The 19,719-nt window shown below is 37.7% G+C and overlaps 1 protein-coding gene across 7 annotated transcripts in view; it reads right to left on the reverse strand.

Moving 5' to 3' along the window:
• Positions 1-712: 712 nt before the first annotated feature.
• RNF38 (ring finger protein 38) overlaps positions 713-19,719 on the reverse strand; it is a 66,568-nt gene continuing 47,561 nt past the window's right edge. For 6 of the 7 annotated variants that reach the window (XM_008141905.3, XM_054726835.1, XM_028146062.2 and 3 more), the window contains 7 exons: positions 17,581-17,751; positions 15,076-15,237; positions 14,651-14,757; positions 12,922-13,006; positions 9,111-9,232; positions 5,924-6,023; positions 713-4,174 (listed from right to left, as the gene is read on the reverse strand). In XM_008141905.3, coding sequence (XP_008140127.3) covers positions 4,112-4,174; positions 5,924-6,023; positions 9,111-9,232; positions 12,922-13,006; positions 14,651-14,757; positions 15,076-15,237; positions 17,581-17,751 — 810 coding nt within the window. In that variant the 3' untranslated portion in view covers positions 713-4,111. Of the gene's footprint in view, positions 4,175-5,923; positions 6,024-9,110; positions 9,233-11,861; positions 11,917-12,921; positions 13,007-14,650; positions 14,758-15,075; positions 15,238-17,580; positions 17,752-19,719 lie in introns of those variants that run through there. The other variant, XM_054726834.1, reaches the window with a different exon arrangement.

Here is a 19,719-nt window from a genome sequence, read left to right on the forward strand (position 1 = left end):
TCTTAAGTAACACAGCATATACTGTATATAAGTAGGTTGCTTTTATTTTCTTCCTTTTTTAGTCAAAGGGAAGGAATCACACAAACATGTATGGAAAATGACAAGCAGCAGTTTCTCTTTCCATTATTATGCTGACAGTAAGTTGGATGTAAGCTGTCACTAATATAATGAAATATCCCCAATTGTCTATTGTAATCTTATTTCCTGCATCTTATAGTTAACATATATAGAAAGAAATCGTTACCTACTTATACTTCTCTACTGTTCAATAAGCTTATGCCACAAATGTGGCTAACTTGGCTATCTTTTTGGCCTTTTTATATAATCACCAGAGTCCCAGTGCACGAATTCATGCACACGTGGGATCCAGCCAGCTCACCTCGATGGGGACCTATGGGGCTAGGCCGGCTGGGAGGAGGGGCCATGGCAGTTGGCCAGCTGGCCCTGCCCCCTGGTTGAACTCCCAGTCAAGGGGACAATTTGCACATTAGCCTTTTATTATATAGGATGTACCACACGTTAAAATACTAGTTGCTTTGTGTTTCAAAGATGTTTACACAAATGCAGAAACAAAATTGGAATTAGTCTAAAAATTAAATCTAGCTGCTAGTAGCTCAACAGCTCTATCTTCTTGCTGGAATCCCCAACCCCCTCCCTCAAGCACACACAATCCCCACCCTTCCCACACAGTAACATAACACAACAAAATATGTTAAGTGTACATCATACATTTATTACCAACAACCCTCTCAACTCCAAAATTGGGCACAGGGATTAAAAATAAAAATTCATTGCACTACTTAGTAAAGCATTACTAGTAACTTTCATAAAAAATGTACAAATTTTGTTAAAAATTTATCAAGCCTTCAAATGATTTGGTTACAGATATTTATAATACATACATTTAAAACTATGTTAACTGATACAATGGAATATGATTTGAGGAAATGACTCAGCAAATGATTCCAAAAACACCCCTGTAAGCTTTCATAATCTGAAACAAACAGTAAAATGAGGTAACCCAATGTACAACAGGGGGAAAATAGGTTCCTAATGAAGGCCTAAAGACATATATGAAAAATATTCGCACAAGTGAATTATAGATCTCATTCAAAATATTTAAGAGGCCCAAATTTAAGAATCTTTAACAAATCACATTTGAGAGAGTGTATAAAATCTAAATATGCTTCCACATTTTTAAAATTTTGCTTAAAAAAGAAAAAGAAAAACCAGGACAGAAAATCCTAATGAGATCTCAATACCTGGAGGCCTTGACTTATTTTTTGTTTTGTTCTGTTTTGGGGGGTAAGATGGGGGAGGCTGGCGGAAAAAAAGAAAAAAAAATCAAAGATGATAATTCATGTCAAAGACAAAAAAACCCAAAACAAAACCCCAAAGCAGAGTTAAGATGGTAAAGCCAATATTGTCTTAGGAGGAAAGAGGAAGAAGGCAACAAACCAACATTTGCCTGCTATCTGGTGCATCACCCAAGGTGACAACAGCTGGAACAAATCAACTGCTCTTTCTCTTTTGCTAGCCATAAAGCTGCTCATTTTGGCTAGTCTGAGCTGGTTCAGAGCACATGCATGTATACTCCTAATATGTACTAACCACTTAATAAGCAAGTCTGCACACATCTCTAAGAGGCCCATGCAAAGAAAAGACATTCCCAAAGAGAGATCAGTCACAAGAGCCAACAATTCAGAATTTTATCAATAGACCCTGCTGCCTCCTAAATTGCCAACTGCCTCTCTAAAACTTACTGGAAAAGGGATATTATGACAAGAATTCATCGTCAGAGGGAAGAAAGAGCTACTTTTCCTAGTCATTAGTACAATGTGCCTTGTTAATTAGGTATCTATATAAATTAGAAAAAGTGCTTTACTTGCATGCTTCAATAAAATGAATACTGAGTGTAGTAGTGTTACGTTAGATCTGTACAGATAAAAAATTTTTTGCAGCTATATAAAAGAGTCTATGTATAAGATGGGCTTTTGCCATTTTAAACATGATTTTTTTAATTAAAAAAAATAAAGATTAAACTCTACGTGATTTGTAATGTAGCTGATTATTATGCCAATAATTTTGGTCTTTAACAAACTTTTTATTCATCAGGAATAGGTGTGGGATATCCTAATGATTTAAAAGTAACATGTGCATGTTATCACTGTTTAGATGTATTTATGATGCACTGACAAATTTAAGGGCAAACAAAGTATGCAAAATTCTATTTGTATGACTAGAGGCAACAGTGTTTGGAAAAGGGCAAAATTGTGCTTCTGTGTAAATTGACTTTACTGAACTCTAAGCTGTGATGAGCTTATAGAGATTTCAAGGGAAGGCAAGTAGCATGGCAGTAAAAGTAGTTAACACTGTCTGAGTAGAAGACCAACACAGAGCCAACTGAAAGCTGAGTGAGGCTGGCAGCAAATCATCACAATCCTGACTGGAACTACACAGCTTGTGCTACCGCAAAAGCAATGACATCAACCGCAGGGAAGAGGCAGGCAATGTTGAGCACACAAAGAATGAGAGAGGAATCTAAACACTGCTGGAAAACTGAATTTAAACAATCTGCATTATGCTCAATAAATCTATTAAAAAAAACCACACAGCTATTATGGAAATATTTCAGATCAACTAAATGAAGGTCAATTCCTGTTTTACAGCATTATTTTTTATACAAAAATCATATCTTCATTATACTGCAAGTATTTTGGACACCTGTTATATTTTTCTCATTCAAAAAAAAAAAAAAAAAAAGCAATAAAACATCAAAGCACATCAGGTCTAAGGAACTAGAGCTGTCACAGCACTTGATCCATCCTGGAATCGAGGGTTTTGATGAGAAGCACATTTACTGAGAGAAGAACTAGACAACTTTCAGAATTGGAGCTTGGCAGGTGAATTAACTCAAACAGAAATACAGTTTTCTTAAAACAACTTAGTTGCCCATGGGAGCTTGAACAAAGAACATATACCAGAAATCAAGCTGAGTTAGCTAACAGATTTTGTTCTGTTGGAAGTCAAGGAAGTGAGACTTCATGGGACCAGTGGTATTCTTAGAAATATATTACTCAAATATCTTCAGAATAGACTACAATCTAAACATTAAAAAAAAAAATCACAAGTACTTCCTTAAGAAGCTTACTGGAAATGTAAAGGAAAAAACAAGTATCAACATTCAAATCATTGATTGAAATGCTAATATTGCTAACTGATGATGTATGATATTGCACCTTCTTTTTGGAAACAGCAAATTGGAGATTTAAAAAGTTTTCAGAACAGAATAAAAAAATCAGGTTCATGGAGTGAGATCTGTTACACTTTTTTTTCTTAAGTGACCCACTTGGACCACCAATGAAGAAAAGGTGACAGCTGCCTGAAGCAAAGGAAGGCGGCTTTTCTCATTCCATTCATCGGGAGGGAAGGGGATGGAGTATTCAATGCTTGTAATTGATGCACCCTTAGCAATCAGTGTGCAACTGCAAACACAAGGGGGAAAAAAACCAGTGTACAGTACTAGTGCTGTTTAAATAACACACCAGATTATACATTGCAGCATAATTAAAACTACACACACATTCTTGGTACATGCTGGTATATAGATCTCATACACACATTAGCTACCATGCCTGCACACAAGTAGTTAACACACTCTCTCTCACACACAGAGATACATTTATCACCAACAGTCATACGTTGCATTCATTTCCACTCACAGTTTCTGAAGGCTCTATATAAGGTAGATTGCTATATCATCTGGAGCTACCACTTTTTATAAAAGCACATGCTAAAAGATCACGTCCACTGTAATCTTGCAGCAACACTCGGAATGATCACACAAAAACCAGGGAATGTTAGTGCACACACAAAATTAAGCTAAAGAAAAAGTCTTTGGAGTTCCAATCACACGGTTAGTATAACAATCCCATAATTATGAAGACTAATTGTAAGCTTTTATAGTTGATTAAGTCACACAGTGCAAAGAAAGGTCCATTGACCCTTTTGGTAAAGGGAGGGCTGGAAGCCACACAGATTAAGTTCAATGGATAGTCCGTATATACATGTGATGAGGAACACCCAAACTAAATTTGTGCTCTTAGGTTGGTCATTCTGAATCCCGATGCACTTCTGAAGCATCAGCTCGACAAATTGGGCAAGTACGATTTGCCTAAAACACAAAAGAGAAAACTTGTCTGAATTGTGACTTACACAATGAAACATATTAAAAGCAATGGAACTCTTTTTACTTCCCATATAGTTTCTACATTCTTTGTTCTTTGAAGAGGGTACAAAGCAATCATTTAATATGTCTTTTAAAAAATACCCCATTAAATCTAAAAAAACGAATAACCTATGATTGATTTTTTTGGTTTTATTTTTGATTAATTTTTTTAAAGGGTCTACCTTCACCATATAGACAACATTATCCATCACCAGTTCAGACAAATTTAATTAACTGGCTTAAAAAACTCCATCTCAACAAATGACACCACCATTTGCTGAGTTGCTAAAGCCATCAACATAGGCATCACCTGCTCTCTTTCTATAATCCATTATTCATCAAATACTCTCATTTCTTTATTATAATAGCTTTCAAATCAGTCCTTTTCTTTTCATTTAATTGCCACTATTTGTGCTATGTATGGCTCAGAACATCCTTATTCCATCTTCCTGCCTTTCAGAAATTATTCCTTGTAGTTCATTCTCTAAACAATGGCCAGTGATCTTTCTAACATACAATCTCACTCATATCTCTTCCACATCACTTTCAAGATATCAAGCCCAAACTCCCTCCACTTCACAGTGACTTCACAATAAGCTGGTCACTGGTTACATTTCTGAACATCTGTCTCTTCTCTTGCCACTAGCATACACTAGTTATCAGCCACATGGAACCTGTGGTTTTCTGATTATTCTCTCTTCTCACATGTCAGGATTGAGCGTATTTAATACTTTATTTTTCTAAAAAGTTCAGACTCTTCACCTTCAGGATTCAGTTTGGGCTAAACTGGGTACCCTTAATCTGTGCTCGTCTGTCTTCCTCACCAAACTGGGAAGTTATCTAACCCAATATTATTATCTCCTAATGAGAATATTCTAAAAAATTCCCACACAACATAAAGTTAACTAATTTGTGTCCTTTGGACTTAAAAAAATTTTTTAGTATCTACAAAAGAAAAAAGGGTAAGAATTAAAAGCACTAGAGGTTTGTTCCCATGTAAATCTCTGACAAAGGAGCTCCAGTGAGGTCCCCTTCTAAACACAGGAAACTGGCCTAATGAACCCAGGCCTTACCCCTACATACCATGAGAAAGTTAGGACATCCTTATATAATAAAACCCTAATATGCAAATTGACCAAATGGCGGAATGACCGGTTACTACGATGCGCACTGACCACCAGAGGCAGATGCTCAACGCAGGAGCGCCACTCAGCCAGAAGGCTGGTGAGTGCAGCGGCGTTGGCTGGAGCCTCTCCCGCGACTGCAGGTGGGTGGTAAGGAGTGAGGGGTCCGGACTGTGAGAGCCCCAGACTGCAAGGGGGGATTGGGCCTAGGTCGGCAGGCAGACATCCCCTAAGGGGTCCTGCACTGCAAGAGGGCGCAGTCCGGGCTGAGGGACACCCCCCCCTCCCAGTGCACGAATGTCATGTACTGAGCCTCTAGTACTCATTATGAAAGACATAACCACTTTTCAGGTTTTACAAAATCACTCCCATGATGATGATTATAGTTCATTTTTGCTGGCCTTTTCTCTTTATTTTTAGAAATCATATTGAAAGCTGTGTTTGAAATATATTACTCAAATATCTTACCTCCTTACCCACCCTCCACCAATGATGGACTTACTCTTCATGAAACCATGCTCAATAAAAAGAAAATTCAATGTTATTCTCTTCTCAGATGCCATCACTTTACCTTAAGCCATTTGTCGACACACTTGGCATGGAACTCGTGGTTACAGGGTAAAACTCTAAGTAGCTGCCTTGACTCAAAATCACACATGCACACTACACACCTAAAAAAGGGAAAAAGGTAATTTAACCATAAAACCAAGTGGTTTTCTGTTTTGTTATGATTACTGAAGCCCCCCCAAAAACCACTTACCATCTTCCTTATCAAAATGTCATTTAAATTTTAAGACACACACACAAAATCATGATATTAGCACATGTAGTAAAAGTGCTTTTCTTTACTGAGAGATCATCAGGAAAATCTCTGGTTTAACGTCCAAGCTAGTTTTTTTTGTTTTTTTTTGTTTTTAAATTTTTATTGATTTCAGAAAGGGAGAGAGGGAGAGAGAGATAGAAACATCAATGATGACAGAGCATCATTGATTAGCTGCCTCCTGCACGCCCCACACTGGGGAACGAGCCCACAACCTGGGCATGTGCCCTTGACCAGAATCGAACCGGGACCCTCCAGTATACAGTCCAATCCTCTATCCATTGAGTCAAACCGGCTAGGACCCAAGCTAGTCTTAACACACTGCAGACCAGTAGTTTCATTGCTAGATTTACCCAGTGGCCAGATAAGTTTCTATTGAACGAGTACAAAAAATATTTTACATAAATGTTAATGGCACGCTTTAAAATTAAATACCCATTGCATGTTGAAGTTATTTATTACATGTTCTTATAAGCTAATATCTTTTTCAAGTATTCTCGTGATTGGCCACAAGCCTTAGAACAGAAAACATGACAATTCTTGTGATCCATCTGCAATGTGTTAATACTAAAAAAGTACTATGATAGTCAACAAAGGGGTGCTAGAACTGGATAGTCTTATGCAAAAAAAAAAAAAAAAGTTGGACTACTACCTCATACAATACACAAAAATTAACTCAAAAATGGAGCAAAGGCCTAAACGTAAAAGCCAAAAATTGTAAAATCTTAGAAGAAAGCACAGGAGTCAATCTTCATGACTTCCAAGTAGGCAATGGTTTGAGATACTGAAAACACAAGAAACAAAAATAGATAGGTAAATGGCACAGAGGTGTAGATGGTGGTGACCTGCCTCCCATGATGAAGTCAGACAATAACTGCATGTTAACAGATGACCTTCTTCCTCTCCTGTTCCTCCTATCTCCCCTCCCTGATAACTCAGCCAACACGCCATCACCACCACCTCTCAGCCAGTTTCAATGTGCTCTCAATTTTCCCAATTCTGGTAAGTTAAACTACACTGTACATATATTATTTCTACTTTATATAAACTGTGTATTTATCATATCATTCTTGCTTTTACTGTATGTTAATGTTACTTTATGTTTTATGTTTTTTGGTATAATTTGATAGGTTATTTTTTGGAGCTATGAATGCTCAAAAATTTTTCCATATAAATTAATGGTAACTGCTTCTTCACTTCATGTCATTTTGGTTTATGAAATGCTCTACTTTTGGAGCAAGGGAAATCTGTACATAAATGTTCACAGCAGTATCCTATCAAATAAAAAAGTAATATGCAAATTAACCATCACTCCGCTATGCCCACAAGCCACGCACACAAGCCAATCAGGAGCGAGTATGCAAATTAACCTGGCCAAGATGGCTGCGGCCACGGAGAGAGCAGAAGGGAGGCTTGGGTTTCCCTGGTGATGGAGGAAGCCAAGCTTTCCGCACACCCAGGCCTCCACTTAAGGCTACAAAGTTTCAATTGTAGAAGATAAATAAATCCCAGATATCAGGGCCTCTGCTTGGGTCACCAGGGAGCGTGGTTGGCCTGCAAACCACCACAGGCCCCTCGCCCAGGCCGTCCCACGCCCCAAGGGAACCCCCACTCTGATCCGGAACACCCTTCAGGACAAACCAGCTGGCCCCCACCCATGCACCAGGCCTCTATCCTATCTAATAAGAGAGTAATATGCAGATTGACCATCACTCCAACACACAAGATGGCTGCCCCCATGTGGTCAAAGATCCTGCCCCCATGTGGACACAAGATGGCCGCCACAAGATGGCCAGCAGGGGAGGGCAGTTGGGAGGGACCAGGCCTGCAGGGGAGGGCAGTTAGGGGTGACCAGGCCAGCAGAGAAGGGAAGTTGGGGGCAAACAGGCTGGCAGGAGAGCAGTTAGACATCAATCTGGCTGGCAGGGGAGTGGTTAGGGGGTGATCAGGCTGGCAGGCAGAAGCAGTTAGGGGCAATCAAGAAGGCAGGTAGGCTAGCAGTTGGGAGCCAGTAGTCCCAGATTGGAGAGGGTGCAGGCTGGGCTGAGGGACACCCCCCCCCACCCCCGTGAATGAATTTTGTGCACCGGGCCTCTAGTTATTAATATTAGACAAAATGTGGAAACAACCCAAATGTTCATCAATTGAGGAAAGGACAAACAATATCTAGTGTATCCATACAATCAAATATTACTTGGTCATAAACAGGAATGAAATACTGATATAAGTTATGACATGATGAACCCTGAACACAAGCTAAGTGAAAGAAGCCAGATTAAAAAGACCATATATTATATGAGCCCATTTATGTGAAATGTCCAGAATAGGCACCTCTATAGAGCTTAAAAAAAAAAAAAAAAAGTTTGTGCCAGGGTGAAGAGGATTGGAAAGATAAGGGGAATGGCTGCTAATGGGTAACGAGTTTCTTTTTGAGGTGATGAAAATGGTATAAGTTTGCTTATGAAGATGGTTGCAAAAGGCTGAATATACTAAGAATCACTATAAATGTGAATTATATCTCAGTAGAATTTCTATAAAGAAGATACTATAATAAGGAGAATCTTTAAGTAAAAACTTCGAACTTTACATGTATGAGACTTTAATCATATATAAAATATTGCAGTTTGAATCAGAGACCATAAAATTTTTGGGCAACCTAAAATTCCAGAACAGCACTGTCCAATAAAATTTTCTCAAGTGACAGAAATGTTCTAAATCTTTCAATACAGCATCACTAGCTAGTGTTACTAAGAAATTTAACTTTCAATTTTATTTAATTTAAGCAGCCCCATGTGACTAGCTGCTACCTAACTAGATAACATAGGCCAAGATTATGAAATATAGGTTACTTTATCAAGTTATCTATGGCTCTCAGGCTTTTATTTCATAAAGGTAGAAAAGAAAATTTAACAGAGTGATGTCAGAAAAATGTACTTACAAAGTCTGTTCTGACTGGTGGTTGTTAGGATTGAACCGATAAGAAGGAAGTTGTTCAATATCTGCTTTAGTCAGTCCTCGTGGCTTAGCTTCTCCTAGTCGCTCTGCCAGGTTTAAAAGGGCCTGTTGATGGAAAAGGAAATATATTTTAACTTGCTTTAAATTTTTCTATTGCAGTAATTTTTTAAAAAACTACTTTTATTGTGGAAAAATTTAAATACATACTAAAGAAGAGGTACAGTATAATGAAATTCCATATTCCCATTACTCAGGCTCAACAATCCATGGCTAATTTTATTTCACCTATTACTGTCTACTTCTAAATACCAGATACTTTTCAAACAAAACTAAAACATGGTTATTTCATTAACAGTTTTGTATGTATCTTTAAAACAGTCTGTCAACTTCAGCACTTTTGACATTTTGGGCTGGATAAACTTTTATTGTGGGGGCTGTTCAGTGCACTGTAGGATGTTTAGCAGCATCTCTGCTAAATGCCAGTAACACCCGCCCACCCAGTTGTAACAATAAAAAATGTCTCCATATGTTGCTAAATATCCTCTTGGGGATAAAACTATCCCCAAGTTGAACACCACCACCCTAAAAAAGGAAAGATTTTTAAAAAGGGAATAAATCACATCATCATCATCATCACCACACCTTATAATTCTTTGTCAAATGTCTGTTTCAATTACTTTCAAAACACTTTTAAAAATAGTTTATTCAAATCATAATCCAAATAAATCCATCTATTCCCATTGCTTGATATTGTCTCAAGTATCTTTTTAAAATTTTGTATTTATTGAAGAAAACAGGTCAATGGCCTGTAGAAATTCTCAGTCTGAATTTTGTTGACTGAACCACCCCACCCTGACTTGAGTTTTCTTGTCCCCTGTATTTCCTATAAATTGGTGGATTTGAGTATTTCAATCATAGTTCACCACACCTAATTGTTATGTTAGCAGCCACTGATGGAACATTGCCTAGGTCCATTTATTCATTAAAGATGGCAAAATAGTAGTATTTTAATTCTATCATTCTTTCTTCATTTATTAGATGAAATACTTCTATACTGAACAACTGCCCCATACCAAATTGCATTCAGTTAGTATAAATCATATATAAAGTGCAGGATGAATAAGACCACTGAGTGTGTTTTTTTAAGTACCACTATGAATTCATGAATTTTAGCATAACTGATGTTTCAATGTATTGCAGCGATTATGCTTACTGGTTTTATACAAGTACCTCCTTTCTCCCAGTTTCAATGGCTCTAATTATTCATTTGCTTTATTCTAAAATCAGGCAGCCCTTTGTGTGCTGCTTTCCCCCTTTAAAGGCTGCCACAGGGTTAACAGAATGGGTAACAAAGAAATGATGACAGATGAGATGAACAAATAATTTCTCAAAAAAAAATCTCAATAACTAATGCTGTGATGGCTGTTTTAATATAATGACACCACGACACTGATTTTGGTTCAGATTCATTTGGAGAATTGGGTCACCTAAAATTGCTTCCCCTTTGTGAACATGAATGCCCCTAAGTCCTTCTAAATGCTAGACTAGCAAGTTGTTAAAATGGTGCTGATTACAATTTGCATATAAAATTTATGATATAGCTTATCTATATTTATTATACCTCTCCTGTATAATAGGACACTTAGGTCAACTAACACAAATATGACAATTATATTCAATAAAATATGTTCATTAAGCCCTTATTGAAAGGAGAATATAATGATAACCAAGCCCTCAACAAATTTATATGATCCAGCAGGCAAGATAACTGAAGGCACGACATGATTATTACATATGGTTTTATAAGAACAAAAAGGAGGGAGAGGGACATTTAGATCTGATAATGGACTAGAAATGTCTTTCATAGAAGTAGTTTCAAAATGTAGAGGAAGGGGGGAAAATAATTGGGCAGAAGGATCAAGGGGAGTAAAAGCACATAGGCAAGATGTATAGGGTAGACTAAAAAATGATGAGTACTCTGGACTAGGGAGTGTTGTAGGTGTGCACACTATTGAGATAAAACCAGAAAAGCAAGCAAGATTTTCTTGATTGAATTAAAGTGTGACTTTGCAGAAGATCAAACATATTCAATCCAAAATACAGTCCAGAAAGGATTCCAATGCTAAATACAAAATATTTTCCCTACACTGGGATAGTATCACTGTTTTTCCATTGGTATATGTATATAATTTGTTTAACGAAAAGCTGTCCTTTCAGTAGCATGAAAGAAGACTCAATTTCAGTACCTAAAAGAATACCTAAAAAGAGAACCAACTCCTTTCCTTACCGCTCTGTACAAAACTAACATAAAGAGTGTTCTAGAAACAAAATCAGGAAATTATTACAGCCCCTTTCTTAAGAATCTGGGAATGAAAGCCAAAGGACACTACAATGTGATTATATATGTAGAAAGTGGTATAATGGCATTCTGAAAACTACAGAAGAATATAGCATTTGGCCTGATCTCTTCCACATGCATTTAAAAAATAAAACAAAGATGCTTTAAGATTGTTTGTGTGTGAGATCTCTCCTCCCTCTCCCCAGGTTCAGTTCACCTAAAAAAAAAAAAAAAAAAGTGTTCCAGCACAGATGTCCCAATTAACGATGGTTTGGCTTACGATTTTTCCACTTCACAATGGTGCAAAAGCGACATGCATTCATTAGAAACCAGGTAGGCTAAGCTATGATGTTCAGTAGGTTAAATGCATTTCAATTTATGATATTTTCAACTTACAATGGATTTATCAGGACGTAACCCCATCATAAGCCAAGGAGCATCTGTATTCATACTGTATAAATAGAAACTAAGTGAGGCTGGGGTGAGAAAGATAGCTGGCAGTATCAAAACCAAGTCATACATACAGTCACTCACATTCAACATACCCAAATCCGAATTTGCCTTTCAACCCCTGAACTGCACCTCCTATTCCTAACTTCAAATACTATATCATCAACATCATCTAAATTAGATTATGTCCTCTACTTGACCTACTGTCATCTTCTGCCTTCTTTGTGAGTTACTACAGTTTTTGTAGAGCATCTTCTTTTGCAACCCTCCCACTCACACTCCTAACTCTACTCCTGTTGGTTCAAATGTTAAAAAAGTCTCTGAAGATGTACTCTTTTCTATTTGCAGTTCCTATAGTTCGGAACTTGCATGGTTTTATAATTTATTGCCTGACCTATTAAATAGGTTTCCCCACCACCAACTTCTTAACCTCTTCCATCTATTCCTTCATGCTACTAGCAGAGTTTTGACTTATAAAAGTATAGATCCATTAGCACCAAAAAATGTAGCAGCTCCTTCATCCCATAATATTCAAAATTCTGTCCATTCTCTAGCAGGACACTCAAGGACAACCAGTTAAGCTTTCCAATCAAATCTCACGTTAGCCACAGACTATATGCAATTCCTCAAGAATATCCAGCACTTTCCTGCTTCAACCTTATACACGAAAAAGTTTTCCCATCCTTCAAGAATCAACTCAAACACTTCTGGCTTCCACAAAATCTTTGAGAACATCAATTTATAATTCACTGTTTTCTCATTTACATTCTCTCATACGAGTTGTATGTAACTCTAAGAGAGTACCAAAAGTCTGTCTCTTTATCAGAGCTGTGTGGTACATGACAAAATATCCTTAAGGATGCTGAACACTTTTTTCAAACATATTTATATCTTGAAATGTACAAAGGATTCACTTAATAATGTTTAATTAGATGAATGAGTTGAGTATTACGGTACTTTTTATGCACACAATATTCCCCAACTTAATTCAAGTTCACCTACTCACCTCGTAATTTTCTACTTCTCCATCTTCCACATCCAATTCAAAGCTGAAAGTTGGGCCTACTGCAGGTGGCACTGGAAGCATTGATCTGCAGTGAAAATAACCAACACTAGCATTGATACATTACTTCCATGAACAGGAAAAACAAAACCAGTGCTATAGGGACAAATGGCTGGGGTTAATCAGTGGCAACCCTTTAAAAAAAACTGCCTTCACTAACAATAAACAAAAACTGACACTTAAAAAATATCATTCACAATAGCATAAAATCACATAAAATATTTGGAATGAATTCAACAAAACATATGCAAGACCTACACAATAAAAACTGCAAAAATACTGTAAGGATAAACTTAAAAAGAATAGAGAGATATACTGTGTCAGTTAACTGACTAGACGAGTCAATATTAAGATGTCAATTTTCTCCCCAACTGATCTATAGATTTCATGCAATACCTACCAAAATCCTCAGCAAGCCTTTTTTCAAGTAGAAACTAATTTGATTTAAAAATTTATATGGCTCACACAAAAGACTTTAAATCATTTTAGAACTAAGTTGGGAGACTTATCCTATCTGATTTAAGACTTGCAATAGAGCTACAATGATCAAAATAGTATAAAATAGGCACATGACCTTAAAGACAACATTTCCTAGCTTTCCTAATTATAGACATAAGACTACATTCTGGCCCATGGGATTTGGCAGGAGTAATACATGGATCTTCTAGGAAGTATTCCTGAGAGGAGACAGGTAGGCAGAGATCCACTTTCATTTTTACTGGCTGGAATGCTGAATTAATAGCTAGAACCTGAGGAGCCATTTTAGAGGAAGCCATAGGATGGCAGAACCATTCCTCAGAGTTATGGGGCTAAACAAATCATACCTGGCCCTAACCAGTTTGGCTCAGTGGATAGAGCGTCGGCCTGCGGACTCAAGGGTCCCAGGTTCGATTCTGGTCAAGGGCATGTACCTTGGTTGCGGGCACATCCCCAGTAGGGGGTGCGCAGGTGGCAGCTGATTGATGTTTCTCATCGATGTTTCTAACTCTCTCTCCCTCTCCCTTCCTCTCTGTAAAAAATCAATAAAATATATTAGGGGGAAAAAATCATATCTGAATTGCCTACTTCTGGACTTCATTACATGAGAGAGAACTAAAGATATATTTAACCCATGAGTGCTTCTGCTACAAATGTAATTCTAACCGAGTATTTATTTTCCTTTCTTTTTTTTTTTAAAGTAAAAAACATGGAATTGTTGATCCATTCACTTACGCATTTATTGGTTGCTTCTTTTACATGCCCTAATCGGGGATCTAACCTGCAACCTTGGGGTACTGGGATGATGCTCTAACCAGCCAGGACCTCTAACAGAGTATTTATAAGGAATAGACATAACTTCTCTTTCTCTCTTCCACTGAGAGAAACAGCAGCTTCAAAAGCTGGATAATCAAAGAAGATGGCAAGTGATGCCAATTGTGAAAGTAGCAAAAATTTTAACTTTCCTACCTTTAGATTTGGTAAACCTATTTTATGGCTCAAAATTTCTTCTTCCCCCACTTCTCTTTTGTCATTGACTCTTCTCTTTCACCCTTAAATAGCCCCATACCCAACCACTAACATTAAATACAAATATTTAACACTCTAAATTATACATCACAAAGAAGATCCTCATAAAAGAAAGAGAATCTCAAGAAGCCAAATTTAGAACTCATCAAAATAAGAAAAAACTTACAACACATATGGTAGTAAGCTGGGATGATAAGGGGGAGGTGGTATTGGCTGCTGGGATCGGTATCTACTTCGTCCTGTGAGCCTCCGGGGCATAAATGGAGGATAAGGCTGTAGGAGAAAAAATGTTTGACAATTTAAGATCTTGAATGACAATTTAAGATCATTCTACCTTTTATTTAATGTCAAAGTCTCTTAAAAAAAAACAACAACAACAACCTATAAAGTTCTTTACTATTCAAGTGGTATTTAATATTTCTTAAATGTTCACATAGATGCAATGACTAGTTTAAAACATGTATATTTCTAAATACACTTTCCCAACACCAATGATTTCAACAATACATTCAAAATTCTAAATATGTAGTTACATTGAAACAACTCAAAACAAGTTATCAAAGCAAATAATAACACTTAATGAAAACTTACGACTCCAAAGGACACCTCTTGATGCAAAGGATCATGTGTTAAGAACTGCAAAGGAGCTGATGGAGGTAATGTTGGGGGATGGGCTGAGGAAGGGTAAGTAAAACCTCCTACTGGAAGATGTTCTCCTAAGAGTTCCACTTCATTTTCTATCCTTTGCAGAGGCTGAGGGGGAAAAAAAAAACCAAACACTAATGTACTTCCAGTGTTTAGATACTGTGGTATAATAATAAAAATCACACACACACACAATATTTTTAAAGTCATACATTTCTTGATATGCACATGAACCTAAATTCATACATGTGACATACAGACATAGTAAAATCTTCCTGCCTTTAATGGAATTTCAATAAGTTTTTGAAATACGTCATTAAGCATTTCTATTTAATTGACTAGACATATCAATTAAAAGATACATTTATTTTACTATTTCAATCTTCTCTTAAGAGAAGGCAAAAAGTCATGTAGTAAGCCAATTGCATGGCTAAAATTACAACACATAGGATACAATGACCTACTACTCACAGGATTTTCAGACACTTAACCCTTAACATGAAATTGAACACGGTGTATATCTATTTATAAATCAAAACCAGAGCTAAATGACATAAGATACAGTAGGCATTATGCTGCAGTAGAAAGCTTATGGGCTTTGGCATTAGATTCTTGGCATTGTCACTAATCAATGTGACTTGTACACTGAGTGGCCAGATTATTATGATCTCTGAATGCATAATAATCTGGCCACTCAGTGTGTGTGCGTGCGTGTATACACACACACACACACACACACACACACACACACACACACACATATATACATAAGAGGCCCGATGCATGAATTCGTACATGGGTGGGGTCTGGCCAGGGGAAGGGGACATGGGCAGTTGGCTGGCCTGCCTGCTGGTCGAAGGGACAATTTGCATATTAGCCTTTTATTATATAGGATATACACTGAGTGGCCAGATTATTATGCGTTCAGATATCATAATAGTCTGGTCACTCAGTGTATAAATTACTTAATCGGAACTTCAATATTGTCACCTATAGAACTGACACATCCGTAGCCTATTTCAAAAGTGTGTTGTAAACACTGAGACAATGTACAAGTAACACATAGAACACATAGTATATGTAAAGCAATAGCATGTTGGATTAAAAAAAAGAGCTGAGATATAATTCACATACTAAAAATTTACCATAAGTAAGGGGGAGTACAAGTCATTTTTGTATATTCACCACAAACTAATTCCAGAACATTCCTCCCCCTTCCCCCCCACCAAAAAACCCCCCAAAACAACCCATGCCCATTAGTAGTCAGGTCTACTACCCATTTCTCTTCAATCCTCCCCAAGGTTCTGGACAACCATTAATCTTCCTTCATTTCTATAGGTCTTCCTATTCTGGACATTTCATATATACAGAATCACGTAATATTGTGGCCCTGGTATCTGGCTTCTTTCATTTAGCATAATGTTTTCAAGGTTTATCCATCTTATAGTTTGTGTATCATACCGCACTCCTTTTTTTTGGTTGAATTAATCCACTGTATAGATATACCATATTTGCTTATTCATTATCACTTGATAGACATTTGCACTGTTTCTATTTGTTGGCCATTAGGAATAATACTGCAGTTCCTTTCACAAGGCTAAAATCTTCCACTCTAATCAGTTCCATATGTTCTCTTTCCTCTATTTTCTTAATGCATGATGATTCAGATGTTCAACTTGGCCTGTCCAAAACACAAGTGGGCCTTCTTCCTGTGCCCTTCCTTCCACTTATACAGTACTTACCTCCTTCAGACCCTAAAATAACATGCCTCTCAGCTATATTCCAGTCCCAGGGTATAATTGTGTTAACAGACTATCTCATCCACCTTTTTGTGAGAACACAATAGAGAAACAAGCTTCCAATAAAACCAATTGAGGCTCAGAGGGTTACTTTACTTGCATAAGTAAATATTATCCTAACAAGTATAAACCACTTTATAATATTTTCACTTTCCATTTTAGAAATACATAAAAGAAAAAAAACCAAGAAAACTGACTTTTACTTCATGCAAGATTATAGATTGGAAGGAACAAATTTAAATCAGACAAGTGACATAAAATACCTAGAAAAATTTAAGAAACCAAGGTAATTCTCGGTTCATTTATCTATATGAATTTGTATATCTTTGAAGTCCTTAATTCATTTAAGAACCAGAAGAATGGTAAGGGGGAGAGATCAACCAAAGGACTTGCATGTATGCATATAAGCATAACCAATGGATACAGACATCGGGGGGGGGGGGGGGGGTGAGGGCATGAATGGGGGCGGGGGGCAGGAGGGGCTTAAGGACACATATGTAATACCTTAATCAATAAAGAAAAGAAAAAAAGAACCAGAAGAATGCCCAAGTTATAATTTTTAAATGGTTACAATTTACATCTACTAAATTAATCTACCTTTTAGGTCTAAACATTCTGTGAATATTAAAGACATAAAAGTAGAAATACCTACCGATCGTGACTGCTGTGTTTGGAAAGGGACAAACTGGCCTGGTGGTGGCAAATGAGGATGATGATGAGGAGAAAGGTGAGGAGGATGTAAAAGAAATGGATCACTAGAAATAAGGGGTGGGAATGCAGCATATGGTACTGGTAAGTGCTGAACTGAACAGGCTTGCAGCATCTGTAAAAGAAATTGTTATTTTTTTGTTGAAGGTATCAAAATACATAATTAAAAAAACACACAACTCTATACAGTGAGATAGAAAGGTTATTGCCATGTCGCCCAAAATGTTTTAATAACCTATATTAACAATGAAATAATAGTGTATGTTTATCTCTATTAGTAAAATACTGGTAACTGGTAATTATTATGTATTTTATACAGTTCTTACAAATCAGTCAAAACACCGAACTTTTACTTTAGTCTTATTAACAAGTATGAAATGGGAGAAGAGCAGAAGTATCTCTCTCTTCTTTAAGATGCAGCAGATACTGCTTTCCAAGAAGCTCTCTTTGGAAATTTTTCATTTCTGAGATTTTTTTTATTTACAGGAGCCCAATTCACAACTAAGTGATTTAAGGTCTCTCAATATTTTAAGTCTGCTGACTTAGCACACTGGTTCCATGGTTGAGAAACAAGCTTGGGTAAATTAATGTTAAAGTGGTTTGGTATTTGTATATAGGTGTTCCTTTTAATCTCACATTCAAACAAAGGTTTAGGGTTATATTAATAGATTTAGTGAAGTACTTTACTTTGAAAACATAATTGACCCTATGGGTCATTTAAATCCCTTGGATTTCAGCAATCTCATTTGTAAAATAAGGAGGCTGGACTGGGGGTGGGGGTGGGGATGGGGGTTGGTAGATTAAAAGATAAAGTTTAAGTTTAAGAGGCATAAAGAAGTGGGTGGAAATCTCTGTTCTCTCATACTAACTGTCTCTATTAAGCAAGTCATTTTCATTTAATCATCTAGAAAATAGGGGATACTGAATCAAAAGATGGCAGCAAAGTTAAACAACTAAACTGCCGCCTCGCACAACAATTTCAAAAATACAGCTAAAAGACAAAACGTCTACCACCCAGAACCACGGGAAAGCTGGCTGAGTGGAAGATTTACAATTAAGAAGAGAAAGGAGCACAAATGCTGAAAAGCTGAGGTACGGAGGTGCGCGAATCGGGCTGGTGGTGGGCAACTGGGCGCGCGGCTTTTCTTCAACCCGAAGGGAGACAAGCTCCTGATCACTCTGAAATCCAGTTTCTGGGGACACACGGGGGACCCAGACGCCTACAGGGAGAAGCTGGACTCTCGGCCATCGGGTCGGAAAGTGAGAGTGACTTTTTTGCAGAGGTGCACCCAGCAATCATTGTTTCCTGCGCTGGAGTGCGGGACACGGGGACTTGGAAACGCGGAAAGGCAGAGACGGCTGATGGCAGCCATCGCCAGTTTGCAATGCCCTAGCCTAGTGACGCCCTGAGACCCCGCCCCCCACATTCTACAAACCCGCCCAGGCTCCACACAGCGGCTTTTGCATATAAATGGCTTGTTAGCTTAACCAAATTAACTGCAGCTCCAGTCAGACTGCTCCAAAACTGCCCAAGCAAAGAGGAGAAAACTGTAGTTCTTGCTGTAGCTCCTGCTGAGGGGCCTCAGACAGTAGCTGACCCGCACCCCATTGTAGATCCAGACACTAGTGTATCTAGTGGTCGGTGTGAGACGACACCAGATTTCAACCACTCTCATAAGGGACACATTCAAGAGGCAGACTCAAGTGAGTACCAAAGCCCTACTGGAACAAGTCCTGCCCCATAAACGTGTCTCCAGCATAGCAATTCTTCCGTTATAGACACAGCGGGTCCTCACAGCCAATTGGCCTGGAGGTCAATTCCTCCCAGTGACACCAACAACAATCAAGACTTAACTACAACAAGGCTGTACACACAGTCCACAAAGGGGTACACCAAGAGTGTCCACCTCAGGTAACTGGGAGGCTGACCCGTTGAACCAATAGGACACCTAGTACACAAAGCTACCCAACCAACTCAGGGAAGCAGTAAAAATGAGGAGTTAAGGAAACAGATCCCAAACAAAAGAAATGGAGGAGAACAAACGAATGGACATAGAGTTCAAAACCACGGTTATAAGGTTTT

Source organism: Eptesicus fuscus, chromosome 15, assembly GCF_027574615.1.
Source record: "Eptesicus fuscus isolate TK198812 chromosome 15, DD_ASM_mEF_20220401, whole genome shotgun sequence".
Classification (NCBI taxonomy): Eukaryota; Metazoa; Chordata; class Mammalia; order Chiroptera; family Vespertilionidae; genus Eptesicus; species Eptesicus fuscus.